Source organism: Onychostoma macrolepis, chromosome 24, assembly GCF_012432095.1.
Source record: "Onychostoma macrolepis isolate SWU-2019 chromosome 24, ASM1243209v1, whole genome shotgun sequence".
Taxonomy (NCBI): domain Eukaryota; kingdom Metazoa; phylum Chordata; class Actinopteri; order Cypriniformes; family Cyprinidae; genus Onychostoma; species Onychostoma macrolepis.
Window position 1 is genome coordinate 8,770,800 of NC_081178.1, and position 20,406 is coordinate 8,791,205.

A 20,406-nucleotide genomic window follows, 5' to 3' on the forward strand; every position below is an offset into this window, starting at 1 on the left:
GACAACAAAGCACAAGCTTTGTGACAAGCTCGTAATCATTAATTCATAAGTGGGAAATAGGAAATTTCCGATAACGTGTGAAGGCAGCATAACTTCGGTGGACTTGAACTTGAAAAGTAGGTGTCTATTGATGTCTTTCCGTGGTTGAAACAAGATACCTTCTGATGTTCATTCATGTTTATTTTGTGCTATAACTAGTAAAGAAGTAGAGATGACGTGCCGCTTGAACTGAAGCACTACAGAAATCTGTCACGACACATTAAAGAGCCACAAAACTGTATTTATCGTTTGAATTTCTTAAAAATGAAATTATTTGAAAGCTGAGACTTTGTTTCATACCTAAAGTAACCTGCTCTGTCGTGTCTGTCGGCGTGTTTCCTCTTTGCACTACGATCTATTTTTCACTGTGTGAGAACATGATGTGTGGCGTGAGAGCGGCATGGCTTGTCGGACCTAGCAACAGTAACTAAGGGGGGGGGGGGGGGCGGGTCTTTGCGAAGGGTCAATTGCATGCGAAATTTGTATGCAATTTGTACGTAAATGTGTACGTTGACAAACGCTGCTAATGAGCATGAGGCAAGAGGACTGGAACATCTCAACCATGGCAGTGTGCCATCCTTTATTCCCTAGACTGGACATCATCATGTCAATGAAAGCTGGCCCAAAGGCCTCATCTTCATCCAAACAACTGTTACACTGAAAGCTATGAAACTCCATAATCAGGCTGCGTGAATTACCGTGAAATTTCATTTGTGACATTCTGTCAGTTCGATTGTTTTTATGGAGTTGATGGCACATGTAGGCTAAACGTTGCATGAAGAAACAGTGCTTTGTAAATTACTTGTGTGGATGGGGAGGCCTGCAGCAGCCTGAAAACGAGAGTTGTTATTCTCGGTTACTTTTTACTGTGCCTCCAAGGAGAAGCATGTTCGCTCCTTTTCGAGGCTACAGGAAGGCGATAAGACAACAGACAGCAATAGAACAGGAAATGAGTCAAAACAACATCATCTGTGTGTGATATCATCAGTGTTGATGGTGAAGCTGATCTGTTGATCGGCAAGGGAGAAGTGTAATCGTATTTCACTGGTCCAATTTTAGCATCTCATTTATTGTTCCCAAGACCCATGGTCATAAAAACAAACCCTACCAATGTTATCTACATTGCACGAGCAAATTATTTTGGCATATTAAATAATTTCAATTAGCACAGTGTAAACTGAATACGTGCTGAAAATTAAATTCAAATTAAATCAGCTACATTAATGGTGCCAAAAAAGAATCACTACACAGTTGTAAATAAAGATTATTGGAGTGCATTTTACAAAAAAAAAATAAAAAATACCATTTTAGTCTTTCTACTTTAAATTTTGCATTTGATTCACTGTTACCTGCTGCGCTTCTTTCTAATAATTGTGAAATTTACAAGAAAATTTTTTCAGTGCACATCACACTAAATACAATTTAAAAACAACTTTCACATTTAATGAAAAATCTCAATACAGTTTACAAGAAACATTCAGCAGAAATGTAAAAACTGCATAAAACTGAAAACAATTTTCCAATTAAACAATGCAGATGGTTAAATATAATAAACAAGAAGTGCACAACATTATGGCCTCTGTTTGTATATATTTTTTACATCATAAATGCATCTGTCAAACACACCAGATTCTTCACAGACCACAACCATCTTTTAAAATGAAGGCAAACTGTCCTCCACAATAAACTTGGAAACCCACCTTCAATATTTAATTCAGTCAACCCACAATTCCTTTCTGCCAGTTCTAATTAAAGCTCCATCTTTTCTTCTCCCTTTGACAGTCTGATAATGATGCTGAATGCCCCTGCCTGTGGCGTCTGTGTCACTTTAAATGAACGCAACATCGCACGTGGTGTCCTGGGGACCTCTCGCTCTTCAGGCCTTGCTGTAAGAGATCCGATCTCCTCTCCAACCTATTGTGAAGTCTCTGTACCGCGGTTCCCAGAATCTGTTCGCAGAGCACAGCTCACACTGAAATGTCACTTTCATACGCACTCACACTCGCTGTTTTGTCAGTTCACTTGACCTAAATCTGCATCCAACTGTCTACTGGATTAATTATCTGTTTTTCAGTTGAATGAAAAGAGCACAGACAGCAGGATTCATTGCAGTGTACAATTTTCCAACCCCTCTGACAATGTGAGGGAGAGAAACACAAAAGCAGAAATAATCAGAAACACCGTCAACACCTTCTATTGAAATTATTGATCAGTGGGATATGAAATAAAACAACTTGCGGAGTAATAACAGCGAGTCGTGGGTTTGGTTTATCACTGGACACATCTTTTTGTGGGCAAGATATTTATGCCACCCACATATTTGTCATTTCATTCATAAGACTACACTGAATCTCCTCACATAATGAATTACATTCACATGCTAGAATATACATACAGTATCTTTGAAAAAGTATCATCTTGTATCTCAGTTCATGCTTTTTCATACTGTGGCTTTTCTTCAAGATATAAAAGAGGAAGAAAAAAAATCCCAGGGGTTGTATAATGACAAAATGGCATTATGTAATTATGTAAAAACAGTTCAATATCAGTGCAAGAATTTTTGCTTTTTCTTACAATCACCACTTTTCATTTGAATGCACGTCTGATTTTTACAGTTTCAACATGTTTCTAAAGTAAGACACATTCTCCTGAAATGAGTCCCAGGCTAATGTAGACACCTCCGGCTGTAATGTCCTCTTTATAAAACCTCACTTTTGAGTTTGGCATAGAGGTGACCCACTTTTTGCATTCATCCAAGACATGTTCTTAGTGAGGTGGCTGAGTTTTCATGTGTTGATAGCATGGTGCTGCGTTTTCATAAACGTCTAAGAAAGTTGCTGTAGGCCTTAAGTAGCATTTATATAACACTATTATGTAATCTGACCCTAATGCAATAAAGAGTTTACAAAAAGCAATGTATATTGTAGTTTTGAACTAGCGTTTTTAATGCCACCAATAATATTCCACTCAAAGAGGTTTGGTTTAATGTGCTCTTTTGGTGGTTTATAGCAAAATTTGCTATGAAACAAGATTTTGCATTGTATACTGAAATACAGCGTTGTGCCTCAGAGATGCTGAATCCTTATCGTGTCTCCTGCATGTCAATCTCACGCTTCAGAAAGCCTTGTCCTCTTCAGCGTAAAGCTTTTGAAAAATACTGAATTGTTAGCCGAGGAGCAGTGAAGTAAGAGCGTGATTCATTTAGCGCTACTTCTAGATGTCTCACACCACGGTGGTCTCGGTCTGTAGGAAAGACTGGGCTCTGGAGTTCCGATGGAATTGGGCCATGTTTTCTGTGCCGTTTTTGGATATGGATGAACTGTGCAGACGGTAGTCGCGACCGATGTAACGCTTTAAACGTAAACTCCGCCACTTCCTCTTGAGTTCGCTCTGGACCTGCAAAGCAGCCAAATATAACATCTATTAGCAAAGTCTTTAGGATTAGCATTAGCACAACCACACACAGGGTGGTATGTTAAAATGAAATCAAGATTGAGCCCTTTTATGCTCAAAATATGTTTCTAGTTTTATTGTAATTGATTCAGGGCACTATTCTTGCAAACATAAATGTTTGTTTGTAATCTTTCATCAGATTTTAATTAAACTTGCTCTGCCTCAGAAAAAGCTTGTTTTCATGCCTTTCCCTGTCATATAGAGGCAACTTTTCTAAGAGCCAAACAATTCATCCTACATGTTTATCTCCTTCAACATCCTTTTTCACTCAGAAATACATCACATTACAGAATGGGTTGTGAATGTTTCATGTTGATTTGTACGTGAAGGAAAACTACTGCTCTGTTCCAAAAACCTAGTGAGCTGCCTGAGGAGGAGGCATTTTCAGGCATCATATGCATATAAATGAAGAAATGCCTTTTAAAATACCTTGTTTTTACCAAATTCTAAGGAAGCACTGTATGTATCCTTAATAGAGATGCCAATGCCAGAATGCTTTGAGGCAAGCTCAGTTAAAAACAAATGAAGGATGGCAGATTTGATGAAAAAAAAAAAAAAAAATGCTGATTAATATAAAAATGTCATCTGATACTCAAAAGCATTGTCAAAAATTTCAGTGTAATAAAAAATATTATTTAACCTAATGTGTGGTGGTATTTTTGTAATTTTTTAGTATTATTTGTGTTGCTGCTTATGTAAAGTTTTTCTAATTGCTCACTTTTGAGATTCAATTACAGTGAGGATGCAATCTTAGAAGTCAGCTGTCTATGTAGGCAGTAAGCAGCTCAGGTTTGGGAATATAGCCAAAGGGAGATGTATCAAAGATCAATAAGATTGCAGACTAACCTCACTGTTCAAAAAACAGTACAAAATCGCAACCACCAAGCCCTGTGAAAGGAACATAAAGAGTTAATGTGGTACAACACAGATAAAGCATCATCTTTCAAAAGTTTAGGGTCGGTGAGATTTTTTAAATGTTATTAAAAAAATAGTAATATTTAAAATAAATTCAAATGACATTATAATTTAATGTTTCTATTTTAATCAATTTTACAATTTTATTTATTCCTGTGATGGCAAGGCTGAATTTTCACGTTAGTGATACATTTACTGTAGACATATTCCTCACCTGAAAAGATCCCAGACCAAGGTCAAAGAATATTTTATAGTTTTCCATCTCTCCATTTTCATCTATGATGTAAACGAAAACAACATAGTTGATGCCAAAGAGAGGGATCAACAGAAGTGTGGACTTGGCCAACCTCCTGAAAACAGAAAGAGGAGTAACAGGATTTGGACGGAGTGATAGGAAAGGACCCCTACTGTTATGATAGCTTGGCAATTTTTGTCAAATAGACAGTATATTTTCAAGCAGACAATGGAGAGCTTCAAACTGAAATCTCAACTTTAGGAGAACAAAAAAAAACAGTGCGACAGGGCACTCAAACTCAAAACGTGCCACTCTCAGCAGAACAAAAACTCAGATTGCTACAAATCGCAGCATAAATATTTCACCCCCATTTCAATGCATACACATTTAGCAATGCACAATAGATAGTGGAAGACCTGGATAAAAATGGAAAGCAGCCATCCATTTCCAACCATTTTTCTGAAATTCATGCTAGAATGCAACTCCTGGTAAATTTAAAAGAGATGACCTGAATAGCATGTAAGAGGGTTCAACCATGGAGCCTGATGCCATGTTTGCAGAATAGAATATTAGTTGGCATCCATTTGCAATACCTGTACTGTGACTGATCATTTCCACCAACATCAGGACACCTCAGTTTCTGGACCAGGATTCGAATAATGCTGATGAACAGAATAAAGTTCAACTGTGGAACACAGAAAGGAAGAGAAAAAGATTTTATATCATTCCTCTTTTATACAACGACATTATCCAGACTAAACATTACCAAGGTTCACTGGATCTGTCACAAGAACTTCTCAAAACATTCTGTAAGATTTGAACCAGATTACAGGATTATTGCACACACTGTGACACAATGTCTTAAAGGAACAGTTCAACCAAAAATTTAAATTGTCACCATTTTATTCACCTTTTCAAGTCATTCTTAATCTACACGATTTGATTTTTGTCCATAAAATGAAACTCTAATAGATCCAGTGTTGACACCATTGACTTTCAGTGAATGGACAAAAGTATCTCCACTATGCTCCACGGACGTAAGTCATACCAGTTTGAAATGACATGAGGGTGAGAAAATGATGACAAAATGTTCATCCCTTTAAGGAGTTGATCTGGCCCTTAAAATGACACCAGAAACACTAATGTCATTCAGGTTAATAAAATCTATGTCTTGAATGCACCAAAAGCTGTTTTGGATTTGGTCTGCCAAATGCATAACTTTGAATGTAAATTGATAATCTCCAATTTCCATCTTGTTTGAATCCATCAGACAGATAGTAGAAACAAAAGAGGCCACTTGTTTCTGTTCCTCATAATTAATCCCGCCATAAAAACTTTAACCAAAACAAACAGAACACGTTGGCCAAAGGTTCATCTACCAGTGGCATTCTGGGTAGCAGAGAGATGTAGTGACACAGTAGCATGCAGTGCAGAGCTCTGTGAGAGAGTGATCTAAACACACCAGAACTGAGCACGTTTGCCAGAAAAACTTATGTTTTATTATTATTATTGCATTCCTAGGCTCTGGAGGGCTGAGGAACAGGAACATTTTGACCTGGATGCATTTGGGCAAAGCTGTCAAACACAGCCATCATGCTGTCCAAAGACATTTGATCTCTTGCAGGTGAGTGTTTACAAAATGGAAATGGCACAGCGGACACAAGAGAGAGTCTTGGCATGTGTGCTGAGAGAGGCACTTGTGACAGCGCGTTTGCTCGCGCTTCCTGACATGCCTGCGCTCACGTCCCATCCAGGACATGGAAACTGTTCGAGAGACTCAGCACATCCCCGCGTCTGCTTTGCTGGCAGAATCCCTTCCTGCCTGACATAGTGCATACAGTATGAGGCTGGTCACAGGGTTTATAATAGCTGGTGTGAGGTTATACTCACAATGACAGATGCCATGATTGGCCAGTTAATCACCCGCCAGGGAATCGGAGCATCATTTCTCTCCCAGCATCTGTTATGAGGAGACATCAAAGAGTTACAGTACAAGTGATTTCATAACAGCGGTAGCAAATGGGAATGTGTTTCATCATCTTCTGCCTCATTTTAATCTCTCAGGTTTAAATATCCGCTATTAAGAGTCTCATGTGAGCTCTGTCACTGTCTGCTTATGCTCGACTACTCACCCTGTGTCCTCGAGGTAAATCCTACACACAATCCATGGAATCACAAACACAGTGGGGAATCCTGGAGGAAAGAGAGGGAATGATCAAATATCAAGAGACTTAGTGGTCACGTTCATTCATGCGTAATCAATGTAAATATGTGACCCTGGACCACAAAACCAGTCATAAGGTTTCAAAATTGAGATTTTGATTATACATAATCTGACAGCTGAATAAATAAGCTTTCAATTGATGTATGGTTTGTTAGGACAGGACAATATTTGGCCGAGATACAACTATTTGAAAATCTGGAATCTGAGGGTGCAAAAAAAAATGTAAATATTGAGAAAATCGCCTTTAAAGGTGTCCAAATGAAGTTCTTAGCAATGCATATTACTAAATAAATTCACAAAATATCTTCATGGAACATGATTTTTACCTAATGTCCTAATGATTTTTGGCATAAAAGAAAAATCGGTAACACTTTACAATACGGTGACACTAATATGCATTAATTCATGCTTAACAAATGCACAGATAATCATGTTAATGTGTAACTCATGATGAACTAAACCATTTATTAACAATTACTGCATCAGCAACAAATGAACATTCGATATGATTCATGGAGTAAGTAATCAATAACTTGTTATCAGTTAAATGAGTCATAATATATTAACTACCTAATAACTTATTTTATTAACTAATGAAGTAAATTCATATGTTAATTACCAAATTGGGTATACAATTTATCGATTACTTAATCTTTGAATCATATCGAATGTTCATTAGTTGCTGATGCAGTAATCATTAATAAATGGTTTAGTTCATCATGAGTTATACATTAACTCATGATTATCTGTGCATTAGTTAAGAATTATTTAATGCATATTTGTGCACCCTTGTAAAGTGTTACTGAAAAATCAGTAATTTTGACCCATACAATGTATTTTTGGCTATTGCTACAAATATACCCCAGCGACTTAAGACTGGTTTTGTGGTCCAGGGTCACATATAGGCTACAGACAAAGTCAGACAGAGAGACAGACAGGCAGACAGACAGACAGACAAAGTATAGATTGACGGGACAGACAGATAAACAGACAGAAAATGGATGGACGGATGGATGGATGGATGATAGATAGACAGATAGACAGACAGACAGACAGACAGACAGACATAATGTGATGTTAGGAAACAGCATCTTTCCTCGAACACCTGCTGAGAAATTGTTACTTCAGTTTCCTGTTGGGATGTGGGCCACTATCTCTAAACACAAGTAAAGCCGGAGAGGAAATGCTGGTAAACAGAACATGATTAAAGAGGCCATGTTAGTCGTCACTGTCATGATGAAAGAGAAGCTTAATGAGGTGTTGATATGATGAGTCTAGCAAGCCACACCCAAGCCTGTCCTCTAGAAATGAATGAAGATCCTGCTCTCCTTTCTCTCGCCTGGAAACTCCAGGGACACAACAAACTACAAAGACATACTAATACATAATGTAAGACAAACAGACTGAACAAGACCGATGGCACGTCATCTCGTTCCCAACGCTGTTTTTCCTCTGAGTAGTGAGCGACATCTATTCAGAAGTGTTTGAATGAATTAAGGAAGAGACATTCAGTGCTACACCATGAAGAGGTGTGTGTTCTCAAATGATTTTCTATGCACGCATGTGTTCGTGTCAGATAAGATGAAAGCTAAAGCATCAAATGCAGTGGGAAGTGGAAAATCTCTAGGCTTTAGACTCAAATAATCCTTTATTTACTCAAAAACCTGCTTACAGGTAAAAACACTGACATGAATAGCTTTAAAAGACTGAAAGTGATTCCAAAAAGTAACAATTGATTTTGGAAAACAGAAACAGCTTAAAAAGGCCAGTGTTTCTAACGAAGACTTACCCCAACCAATGAGGAGGTAAATGATGAAGTGTCTGTTCTCTGAGAAGATGACCATCAGTAGAGTATGTAGGTACAGCCCTTCCACCAGCAACCAGTAGAAGTTTGCCATGATGAAATAGTTGAAGATGATCAGGCTGGCCTTGCAACCAATCTAAACACAAGCACAGAGAACTTCAATGTGCACTACATGTATCTCAGAAATGCCAAAGACTGTGACAAACAAACATGAGTACAGATTTGGGGATTAGGGTCTGTAGTGACAGAAATAACCACCTTTTAAAACCGACGAAGCATAAAATGTGTTTAGTCGACTATGCATGTTTTAAGAAACTGGCTTAGCTCAGTTCAGACCCTTAAAGGTGAAGTGTGTAATTATTTCGATGTTAGAATACTGCCTCAAATCCCATTTTAATGTGTGCAGACTGCTCAAAGTAAACCATTTGTAGGTGAACAAACATTGCTGTTTGTTTGAGGCATCTGGTAGGACAACTTCTGGGTGAACCAATGCTGTGAAGAACGGGAATGGGATTACCTGTTTGATCAAACAATGGAAGACTAACTGACACGGTGTTGAGAAACAATGATTATTTTTGTGTCACTAATTGTGCAGAAATAATAAAATAATGTTTGGGGTCGGTAAGATTTTTAAATGTTTTGAAAGAAGCAAAAAATACAGTAAAAAAAAAATCTGTTTTCTATTTTATACATTTTAAAGGGTAATTTGTTTCTATGATGGCAAAGCTGAATTTTCAGCAGCCATTAGGCCTATTCAGAAACTAATTTAATATGCTCATTTGATGCTCACAAAACAATGGAAGGACGTACCCATTTTTTAAATAAAATAAAAAAATGAGAGAGAATTGCAAATTTTTATCTCACAATCAGACTTTGTTTCTCAGAACTGAGATATAAACTCAGAATTATTTTTTCTCACAAATTCAAGTTTACATTTTAGAATTCTGAGTTTACAATTCAGTTTTTTCTTGGTTTCTGCTATGAAAAAAAAAAAATGTAATTGCAAAAATTCTGACCTTTCTTCTCAGAATTATGAGTTTATAAGCAATTGCTTAATTTATTTAAAACAGAAATCTTTTATAACATTAAATGTCTTTACTGTAACTTTTGATTTATTTAAACCATCCCTTTCTGAATTAAATGATTAATTTCTTCAAAAAAAAAAATTTCAACATTCAATTATCTTAATTTACTTGTGGATCTTCTGGATGGATGGATTCACTCACCAGTGAAGGCTGCTTTGTACATTCTACATTCTCGTGGGAAAACAGGATGGCATCTTTGACCAGCACAGCGATGGCCCTCAGTATGAACGAGAAGAACAGGTTCAGATGGATGTAGTTCCTGGTGCAGTGGAGTTTTCTGTTGGAGCGAGACAGAGCTGTAAATAAACCTGGCCTCTTTTCTATTTTAATTGTGCTTATGGTTAATTTGTGAGAAAAATGCAGAGTCTTAAGCACTGTTCCATTCATCACATCTCCAGACAACTTCTTAAATTAATAATTTCATTCCAGCTAGATAAACACTATCGGCTAAAACCCAAGCGCCAAGCATAATGTTTATCCTCAATGTCAAAATTTTTAAATATAGTCGTTCAGAAGCCTGCCAAATTCGACTCCTCAACGATTACAATTAATATAAGGCAGGCCCATCCATCCATACAAAGTGTAGAGTAATATAAAGCAGACACAACTACTGGAACTATTTAAGGCTCCGTTTCAGACCTGAACAGACAGAGGATGGTGCTGCCGGTGATGAGTGCGATGAGAGAGAGGCTGTGTCCGAGTGTGTAAAGGGTCTTCATCACCGTGTAGAATACAAGCTGGACAGGAAGAGAAACAAAATTTGAGAAACGCTTTGTATTCGCAATATTTTATTTTTAGTGGGGTTAAGACACCCCACATAAAATTCAGCTATTCCCCCAAGAGATCTAAACCATTATGGTCTATTTCTCCACTAACAAAAAAAATAAATAAAAAATGTATTAAAAAGTTATGATTATATAGGCAAAAATTATGATTATTGTAGTTAGCTCTGTCTAAACATGTCTAAATTTGACTAGTCCAATCGTGTTGCACATTTCTCAGAACATTTAAATTCTGTCATCACCAGCCCACGCTCACGATGCATAAAAATCATACCTTTTTTTTTCCCCTAGCAGAACAAAATGTCAAAGCTGCCATTTCCATTCAACAAAAATGCATTTTATTTGGTTTATTAAAAAACAAAAGTATACTATATATTTGGGTCTCATTTCATTTACATAAAAATAATCAAATCAATTTCATGTTAAACTAAATCTATATCCCAGACTATGCAAATTTAAATATACTGTACACAAAATTAGTAAAAAAAAAAAAAATCCTTTGGCCATGTTTTAGCTTACCTACCTGTTTGAATGAAAACATTCCATTTACGTCACTCAGCAGTACAAGCAATGCATTTAAGCCCTACGCCAGATTTCAAATATGATGAAATAATGTATGCATGCTAAATGTGAATTCTCTCATGGATCAAGGATGACAGGGCGATTAATAAGCATGGACATGGCGAGTTGGCCAGGCAGCTGTTTGGTGGTGGAAGAGCGTGATGAAGCTCAGACAGACTCATCCCCCATAAACAGCATTCTTTAAGTCTGACTTACAACCTGGCACACTGGAGCCACAGACCCACTCAACAACATCACCACCAGGAACATTCCTCCTGTGCTTCTTTAAACATAAAGCTCACTAAATTTAGCGTGAGAGGGATATTTTACAACTTTTGGTTTATCTGTCCATTTAGAGTGTTTTTGACCGGGAGTGTGCATGTCAGTGTGTTTTTGCTTTTAGAGCATTATTGCATGATACATTTGTGATTGTATGACACTAAATGACAAAACGTATGTATAGTGTATATTTTATGTATATATAAATGCCAAACAATTCATAACTTTATTTTTTAGTGTAAAATTAGGTGTTGTATGTCACAGTGTACACTACTGATCACAAGTTTGAGGTCAGAAGACACTAAAATATTAAAGAAAGTTTAAAATGAGTTAATTATAAATATTTTGTTAATTATAATTTCTATCCAGCAAGGACACATTAAATTAACCAAAAGAGATTGTAAAGATATTAATGTTACGAACTATTTTTGATATCATTCTGCAATTGAAATTACATTACTGAAATAAATGAAATACACATGAAATTCATATTTGTTTTAAGTGGTCTGATCACAAAATAATAATAATAATATACTACTTTATTTTTCTTGATTTTCTTCAAATATCATTTCACACTGTTGTCTTCATAAACGGTAAAGTATTTAATGGTCACATAATGTCACAATTGGGAAACTCACTTTTATATAAATGATTTTCCCACTATAAACATTGAAATAGTTTATACATAAATTTATTGACATTTTCAGGAACAAGGATTAAAAATATCAAATCAATAAATAGAAGGCATTTGAAAAGTATAAAAAAAGGATGAAGTCATTGTAACAAGTCAACAAGTTTCCAAGGGTTTTAATGTATGAAAGCAAAAACAAAAAGACTTAATGTTCATGTAACAAAAAGAAACGACTTTAAATATGACAAACAATCCAAAATGTAACCAAAGTTGGGGGAAAAAACACCCATTTGAATACAGAAGTAAAACTGGTGGTTGACATTTTTTGTCTAGTCCCACTACTCAGTGTATTTCATACTAAGCCTGTAATACATCATCTATAAACAACTAGTGATGTGCTGGTTATCAGAGCTGCAGCAGTTAAAAAGAGGAGACAGAAACCAGCCTCTGTGCTGGCTTTGGATGAGATGAGGGATTGTTTCCTTCTTCAGACAGTCTCTTATTTATTATTGGATGTGGTATATGTTTCAGGGAATGCCCATGGAAAACTTCTGGAGAATTTCAGATTAAAAGTGACACTAATATGGCACTTGGACCTCAACATGCGACCCAAGGCCCCCGGAAAAGGTGAGCATTATTTAGATAATGTCTAAGTAGTCTGTTTAGACTTTCAGGTGATGTGTCTCATCTTTAAATGTTAAAATAAGAGGTGGATTATCTTGAAAAGTACATTATCAGACACTGCTAATCAGTTGTTGCAATGCTGGCTCAACCAATGTCGTGAGTTTCAGACCAACAGCGGATAACATCTGAAAAACCTGTTTGGAAACAGTTATTAATTCCATTTGGTGACACAGAAATGACACGTTTTGACAGATCAAAGCCAGAACCAATTAAAAGCCTCTCTCTCTTCTGAAGAGTAAATCATTTAAGATAAATATAACCCTCACTCTAATGTATTAAATTAAGTGTGAAAGACAACCTGGTCTAATTTCATCGGGTGATATCACTTGCTGTGAACCCTAAAACGAATAGCAGGTGTCCTTTTAAACAGAATCAATACCCCAAGGTTAGAAGATCAATGTCCAATTTAATTCATCAGCAGGCTTGTTTTAATTTCTCTGAAGTGTCCCGGGGCAAGACTTCTTTGAAGCGAAGCAGGACGGGGCTCAAGAAATCAGGTTTCAGACAGGTTTGACTCAAGGTCGATCAGTGTTCTTACTAACGCCTTAGGAGGACGACTTTAGTCATCTCTGCTAATTTCCACGAGAGAGCTCTGAGAGGATGGGAATGTGCCCTCTGCTACTGTCTCTCTACCCTTCAGGAAATTGCTTTAATGTTTCATTTCCCCCGACACAGGATCAGAATGAAAAACAGCGAACTGTCCCCTCATCGCTCAAACGAGCAGCGCAGAGTCATCTGGGCAGCATCCCAAACCGCACGGCTGCCAACCGTCTTACTGCGGAGCACGTGCTGAACTCTGGGTGATGTCAAAAGTCCATTGGCGATAATTTTGATGGAAAACATTTCAAGGGAGATGTACTGTCTCTCTAAACATTAAATAACAATATGCAAGTAAAACATAAAACAAGATTTTCCTTGTATGGCCCACTCTGATAAACCACAGTGCGTTTGTCAGAAGCAAAGTGTTAAGCCAATGATAACTGAGCTCATTTAGGCTGGTTTTGCTACTGTATTATTAACACTGTTTAATTTTTTATTTTAGAAAAAGGTTTAATATTTTCATGTATTCATGCAAAAAAGTAAATGAAACTTCAATTGTTTTTTATTCAAAAAATTATATATAATATATGCATATATAATATATGTTTTTATTTATTTTAAGTATTATATTATTGAATAAAAATTATGGAAGCACCCAAAAAAAAAAAAAAAAATCAATATCACTGTTTCCACAAAACTATTAAGCAGCACGACCGTTTTCAACATTACGTATAATAAGAAATGTTTCTTGAGCAGCAGACTTCCTGACTGCAACATTTTGAACAGAATGAATGAATAAATGATTGCATGAATTAATTAATGAATAAATAAGGAGAGGGTGATAAAAGGGGATGTGAGAGTTAAAACAGGAAATATTCATTGTGAGATATAAAGTGAAGTCACAATGTGAAATATAAAGTTGAAATGATGAAAATTGTAAAATAAAGTCAATAATGAGAAAATAAGTTGCAAATGAAAGATATGAAGTCACATATTGAGATACACAGTCATAATTACAGTAAATAAAGATATGAGGGGAAAAAGTCATAATTAACTTAATTTAACTGTGTCCATTCATTTAACTGAGTAATTTTTTTACTCTGAAGCGGAAATGGGTTTCCACCAAATCCAAAAAAAAAAAAAATCAATATCACTGTTTCCACAAAACTATTAAGCAGCACGACCGTTTTCAACATTACGTATAATAAGAAATGTTTCTTGAGCAGCAGACTTCCTGACTGCAACATTTTGAACAGAATGAATGAATAAATGATTGCATGAATTAATTAATGAATAAATAAGGAGAGGGTGATAAAAGGGGATGTGAGAGTTAAAACAGGAAATATTCATTGTGAGATATAAAGTGAAGTCACAATGTGAAATATAAAGTTGAAATGATGAAAATTGTAAAATAAAGTCAATAATGAGAAAATAAGTTGCAAATGAAAGATATGAAGTCACATATTGAGATACACAGTCATAATTACAGTAAATAAAGATATGAGGGGAAAAAGTCATAATTAACTTAATTTAACTGTGTCCATTCATTTAACTGAGTAATTTTTTTACTCTGAAGCGGAAATGGGTTTCCACCAAATCCAAAAAAAAAAAAAATCAATATCACTGTTTCCACAAAACTATTAAGCAGCACGACCGTTTTCAACATTACGTATAATAAGAAATGTTTCTTGAGCAGCAGACTTCCTGACTGCAACATTTTGAACAGAATGAATGAATAAATGATTGCATGAATTAATTAATGAATAAATAAGGAGAGGGTGATAAAAGGGGATGTGAGAGTTAAAAACAGGAAATATTCATTGTGAGATATAAAGTGAAGTCACAATGTGAAATATAAAGTTGAAATGATGAAAATTGTAAAATAAAGTCAATAATGAGAAAATAAGTTGCAAATGAAAGATATGAAGTCACATATTGAGATACACAGTCATAATTACAGTAAATAAAGATATGAGGGGGAAAAAGTCATAATTAACTTAATTTAACTGTGTCCATTCATTTAACTGAGTAATTTTTTTTTTACTCTGAAGCGGAAATGGGTTTCCACCAAATCCAAAAAAAAAAAAAATTGCACAAGCTACTGTATACGTGAAGCAAATCTGTTGCTCTGCTTACAGAGATGTCAAACAGGTTGTAATGAAATCCAGTTCAAATCCCATTTCTATGCTGGATCATCCTGTTTTTGTGTCTATAGCCTCAGACAGGCTGATTTGCACCATTTCAAGGCTGCTTCAGTCACGGCACGCATCTCCTTTCAACATATAGCCAATCAGAGCAGGCCGATGTGTCAGCATGTCTGCTCTGATCATTGGTATCACCTCAAGTCATACTGACAACTCACTGCGCTTCACAGGACTGTTTATCCAGCCATAAGAGGCATTTGCCCTCGCTGCTGGAGATGACGCGTGTCCATGAATGCCCAAAACTACACGCTCATGACAGAAGCAAGGAATATAAAACACGCATGCTGACATTTTTATAGAGAATCCCTCTAATAATAGTTGATTTCGTTTCAACTTTCTGGAGTTACAGCAGATTTGAGTCCTGTCATCTTCAAGTATTCACTTTCTCTGAAATACAGTATTCCCCCGGTGCGGTTTAATGTCATTTTGATGTATGACGAAGACATTTCTTCATCATAATTCATTAAAATGTACGATTTTACATTCAAAATGCCTTAGCTGAACTTTAACTCTTGCCAACTGACTTGTGTTAATCTGGGACATTTTAATACTCAATAGGACATTTATTCATCATAATAACTTAAACTGGGTATAAGATACTTAACATTTGCATTTAAATCCTTATTTAGTTTCTGGGCTAAATGTTGCTCTTTCCCTCAGACTGCTGTTTAAGTTAGTATGCCAGGGAGGTTTCATCTGATTAATGTTGGAGACGTTTCCTTTTTGTCAAAATGACAGTTTCTCCATACGGTCTCCAACATACAATGTGACAAACGTTCCTCTCGATCCCTGCATTCTCAGGACTGCCTACCCCTGAAAAATAGCACTGACCTATTAAGAGCATTTATTTTATAAATAATGCCATGAAGACTTAATTGGGCAACAAATCTTATGTCAAAACCGGCCGTGGGTATGAGCTAAAAACATCTCATGACTTGCAAAAAGACTTGTTTGACTAAAGCTTACAAATATTAGATGGGAAAAATGTCCATTTTGCATTCCTATTAAGGCAAGGAGAGTTGAGTTTATGGGACGTCCCCTGATGCCCTTATAATGACAATGAGGAAAGAACATAACATCGCCAGCTGTTTACAGCTTATGAATAAATATAAAATAAGTCACAGTAAGCTCAGTTACAGTTCAGCTCATTAATAGGAAAATCAGTTTTTAATCAGTTTTCCTGATAATAGAGACACCTTCCACCTTCCCCGGAAACTGATCAAAAATGACATTTTTAATGTTGCAAAAGATTTATATAATAAATGTTGTTCTTTTGAACTTTCTATTCATCATACGATCCTGAAAAGAGTTTCCACAAAAATATTTAGCAGCACAACCGATTTTGAAATTGATAATAATAATAAATGTTTCTTGAGCTCCAAATCTGCATATTAGAATGATTTCTGAAGGATCATGTGACTGAAGACTGGAGTAATTACGCTGAAAATTCAGTTTTGCCATCACAGGAATAAATTACACTTTTAAGTATATTTTAAAATAGAAAGCAGGTATTTGATACCATATATACAGTGGGTACGGAAAGTATTCAGACCCCTTTAAATTTTTCACTCTTTGTTATATTGCAGCCATTTGCTAAAATCATTTAAGTTCATTTTTTAAACCTTCGGCCCAGTCTGAGGTCCTGAGCACTCTGGAGAAGGTTTTCATCCAGAATATCCCTGTACTTGGCCGCATTCATCTTTCCCTCGATTGCAACCAGTCGTCCTGTCCCTGCAGCTGAAAAACACCCCCACAGCATGATGCTGCCACCACCATGCTTCACTGTTGGGACTGTATTGGACAGGTGATGAGCAGTGCCTGGTTTTCTCCACACATACCGCTTAGAATTAAGGCCAAAAAGTTCTATCTTGGTCTCATCAGACCAGAGAATCTTATTTCTCACCATCTTAAACTCCATGCGGGCTTTCATGTGTCTTGCACTGAGGAGAGGCTTCCGTCGGGCCACTCTGCCATAAAGCCCCGACTGGTGGAGGGCTGCAGTGATGGTTGACTTTCTACAACTTTCTCCCATCTCCCGACTGCATCTCTGGAGCTCAGCCACAGTGATCTTTGGGTTCTTCTTGACCTCTCTCACCAAGGCTCTTCTCCCCCGATAGCTCAGTTTGGCCGGACGGCCAGCTCTAGGAAGGGTTCTGGTCGTCCCAAACGTCTTCCATTTAAGGATTATGGAGGCCACTGTGCTCTTAGGAACCTTAAGTGCAGCAGAAATTTTTTTGTGACCTTGGCCAGATCTGTGCCTTGCCACAATTCTGTCTCTGAGCTCTTCAGGCAGTTCCTTTGACCTCATGATTCTCATTTGCTCTGACATGCACTGTGAGCTGTAAGGTCTTATATAGACAGGTGTGTGGCTTTCCTAATCAAGTCCAATCAGTATAATCAAACACAGCTGGACTCAAATGAAGGTGTAGAACCATCTCAAGGATGATCAGAAGAAATGGACAGCACCTGAGTTAAATATATGAGTGTCACAGCAAAGGGTCTGAATACTTAGGACCATGTGATATTTCAGTTTTTCTTTTTTAATAAATCTGCAAAAATGTCAACAATTCTGTGTTTTTCTGTCAATATGGGGTGCTGTGTGTACATTAATGAGGAAAAAAAATGAACTTAAATGATTTTAGCAAATGGCTGCAATATAACAAAGAGTGAAAAATTTAAGGGGGTCTGAATACTTTCCGTACTCACTGTATGTTTTCTTTAGTACATGGTTTGATTTGAGTAACACTAACTGTACATCAGCAGGGGTCCGCCTATAATTCTGGAAATTACATTTAATTATTGTATTGTACTTCTGTTTTATGTCAAAGTTTCTTAAGGTACCAGCTAATTGGTAATCCTTTTTTTTTAAACTGACATTTGGTGCTTGATAAGTGTTAACTACAGACCCTGTGATATGTGAATTAATAAAGTAAAACTCTAAAAACATAAATTGCCATCTGACCACCAAAGACATAGCACTTGCAGAACAAATTAATGAAAACTTCCCAGAATCCTGTGAACTCCAAATGATTCGGTTCACTCCTCTGCTCTGGGGTCTGTCTTGACACTGGCATTGCTATGGTTCACTTCCTGCAGAGATTCCCTCCATTCCAGTAGCACATGATTATTCAAATCTCTAAAGCACAATCGCAGGATGAAACGGTAAATTTCACGGGCGATTGGCTGTTTCATTGCGAACTGAGAGAACCTAGTTTTGTAGTAAGACTAAACGTTACATATTACTGGACATTTGTAGTTTTTTTTTTTAATCCTGCTGCCATAAAGGAACGAAAGCACCTCTCTGTTCTGATTCTTTTATCATCTGCTCTTTTTTTTTGGCTCTCTGGGACTCTTTTCAACTTCAAACGCATCTAAAATCATTTGTCTCTAAATTCTGGATCCTGAGAAATATAATACGGAGAGCAATTTGGTTGAAAGCCCATGAAAATACACTTGAGCCAGCTGCTCGCTTTCTTTTAAAACTCTAGTGCTTTCTATGACTGTTTGTCTCTGGCAGACACACGCATGAACACACACATGCATGCATGTACGCACTCGCATTTCCAAATGCACACAAACACGGTCTCTGCCCCAAAGCTAGTCCCAGCTGGCATAGATTCAGGCTAGATACTGGGCACTAAAAGGTTCAGGGTCCTGAAGTGCCCTCAGATTTTTCTGTGGTTGTAGCACATGTGGAGGGAACAACAGTGCCTTTAAGACAAAATATCTTCCTTTACCACTGCCATTCATGCGTAGCTCCTTCAGGACGGTTCGCACAATGATCCTAAACACTGTGTACAATCAAAAGCCCCATACTGACAGAATCTCTTTTTAAGACGTGTGTTTAAAGTAAATCTGGGAAACATGTGACTCGATTTAGTCACTCACCTTGGTTGCATTCGGGGTGGGCTCAAAACAAACGCTGTGGATGCTGGGATGCACGTCGGACCAGCCTTCCATAGTGCAGTTCCTGCTAATGATGCCTAGAACAAACAGACATCGCGTCGTTAACAGCCAGTTTATCAGACTGATTAATGGCAATTTAGACTGACAGCCAGCATTAGTGAGTGTTTTGGTAAGTAACGCTTCACAACGGTGCATATTGCGGAAAGCACAGAGATATCAGAGAAAACTAAACACAGAAATAAGCTAATCAAAGAAATTAATCAAGAACAAAGCCTGCCGAGAAATGTTTCACCCAAAATCAAAAGACAAAAAAAAAGCAAAAGAATTTAAAGAAAATTATGCTTTAATTTAGTATCACTGTATTTTTTGCCATTATTTTTACGCTGATTAAATGCATTTCATTCCTCAATTACTTTTCTACCTTTTTTAAACTATTTAAACCAAACATACTGCATATACAATTTACAAGAAATTAATTATTTTATTCAGCAAGGGTGCATTAAATTGATCAAAATAGACAGTAAACATTTACAATGTTGCAAAAGATTTCTGTGCTGTTCTTTTGAACTTTCTATTCAATCAAAGAAACTTGAAAAAAAGTGTTTCACAGTTTCCACAAAATTATTAAGCAGCACAACTGTTTACACTGAACTGTATTTATTCAGCATGGTATTATTACATTTTTTCAAGTTATGTTAATGAGAATATAAGCATGAGACTGCTCATAATGAGAATCGAGGGTTTGGATATGCATTGAATACTGCATGCAAAAATGTTAGGCTTCTTTTTTTTTTCCAAGCAAAATATAATTTCTAATATATTTTTCCTTTTGATTGTAGAGTGAAGAGACTCCTTTTTTACTGTGCCTTTTTAAGGTTTTTTTCCCCAGCTACATGGGTTGCTCTCACTCATTATACTTGTAAATCCATATGGCACCAGTGATAATGGAACAGCTTTGCACATCACTGATGCATTCAGTCAAGGCTGAGAGGCAGAGGCTGAGTGTGAAGTATAAATACAGAATATTTGTGTTTCATGCATTAAAGTGTCTGCGTGTAGGCTTG

The 20,406-nt window shown here is 36.6% G+C and overlaps 1 protein-coding gene across 1 annotated transcript in view; it reads right to left on the minus strand.

Moving 5' to 3' along the window:
* Window positions 1–1,460: 1,460 nt before the first annotated feature.
* The window catches only part of vipr2 (vasoactive intestinal peptide receptor 2), a 33,750-nt gene continuing 14,804 nt past the window's right edge, over window positions 1,461–20,406 (minus strand). The window contains exons 4-13 of the mRNA XM_058765535.1: window positions 19,325–19,419; window positions 10,395–10,492; window positions 9,897–10,032; window positions 8,656–8,806; window positions 6,775–6,835; window positions 6,533–6,602; window positions 5,236–5,327; window positions 4,622–4,757; window positions 4,339–4,380; window positions 1,461–3,435 (exon numbers count right to left, since the gene is read on the minus strand). Of these exons, the coding sequence (XP_058621518.1) occupies window positions 3,262–3,435; window positions 4,339–4,380; window positions 4,622–4,757; window positions 5,236–5,327; window positions 6,533–6,602; window positions 6,775–6,835; window positions 8,656–8,806; window positions 9,897–10,032; window positions 10,395–10,492; window positions 19,325–19,419 (1,055 nt within the window). The 3' untranslated portion in view covers window positions 1,461–3,261. The remainder of the gene's footprint in view (window positions 3,436–4,338; window positions 4,381–4,621; window positions 4,758–5,235; window positions 5,328–6,532; window positions 6,603–6,774; window positions 6,836–8,655; window positions 8,807–9,896; window positions 10,033–10,394; window positions 10,493–19,324; window positions 19,420–20,406) is intronic.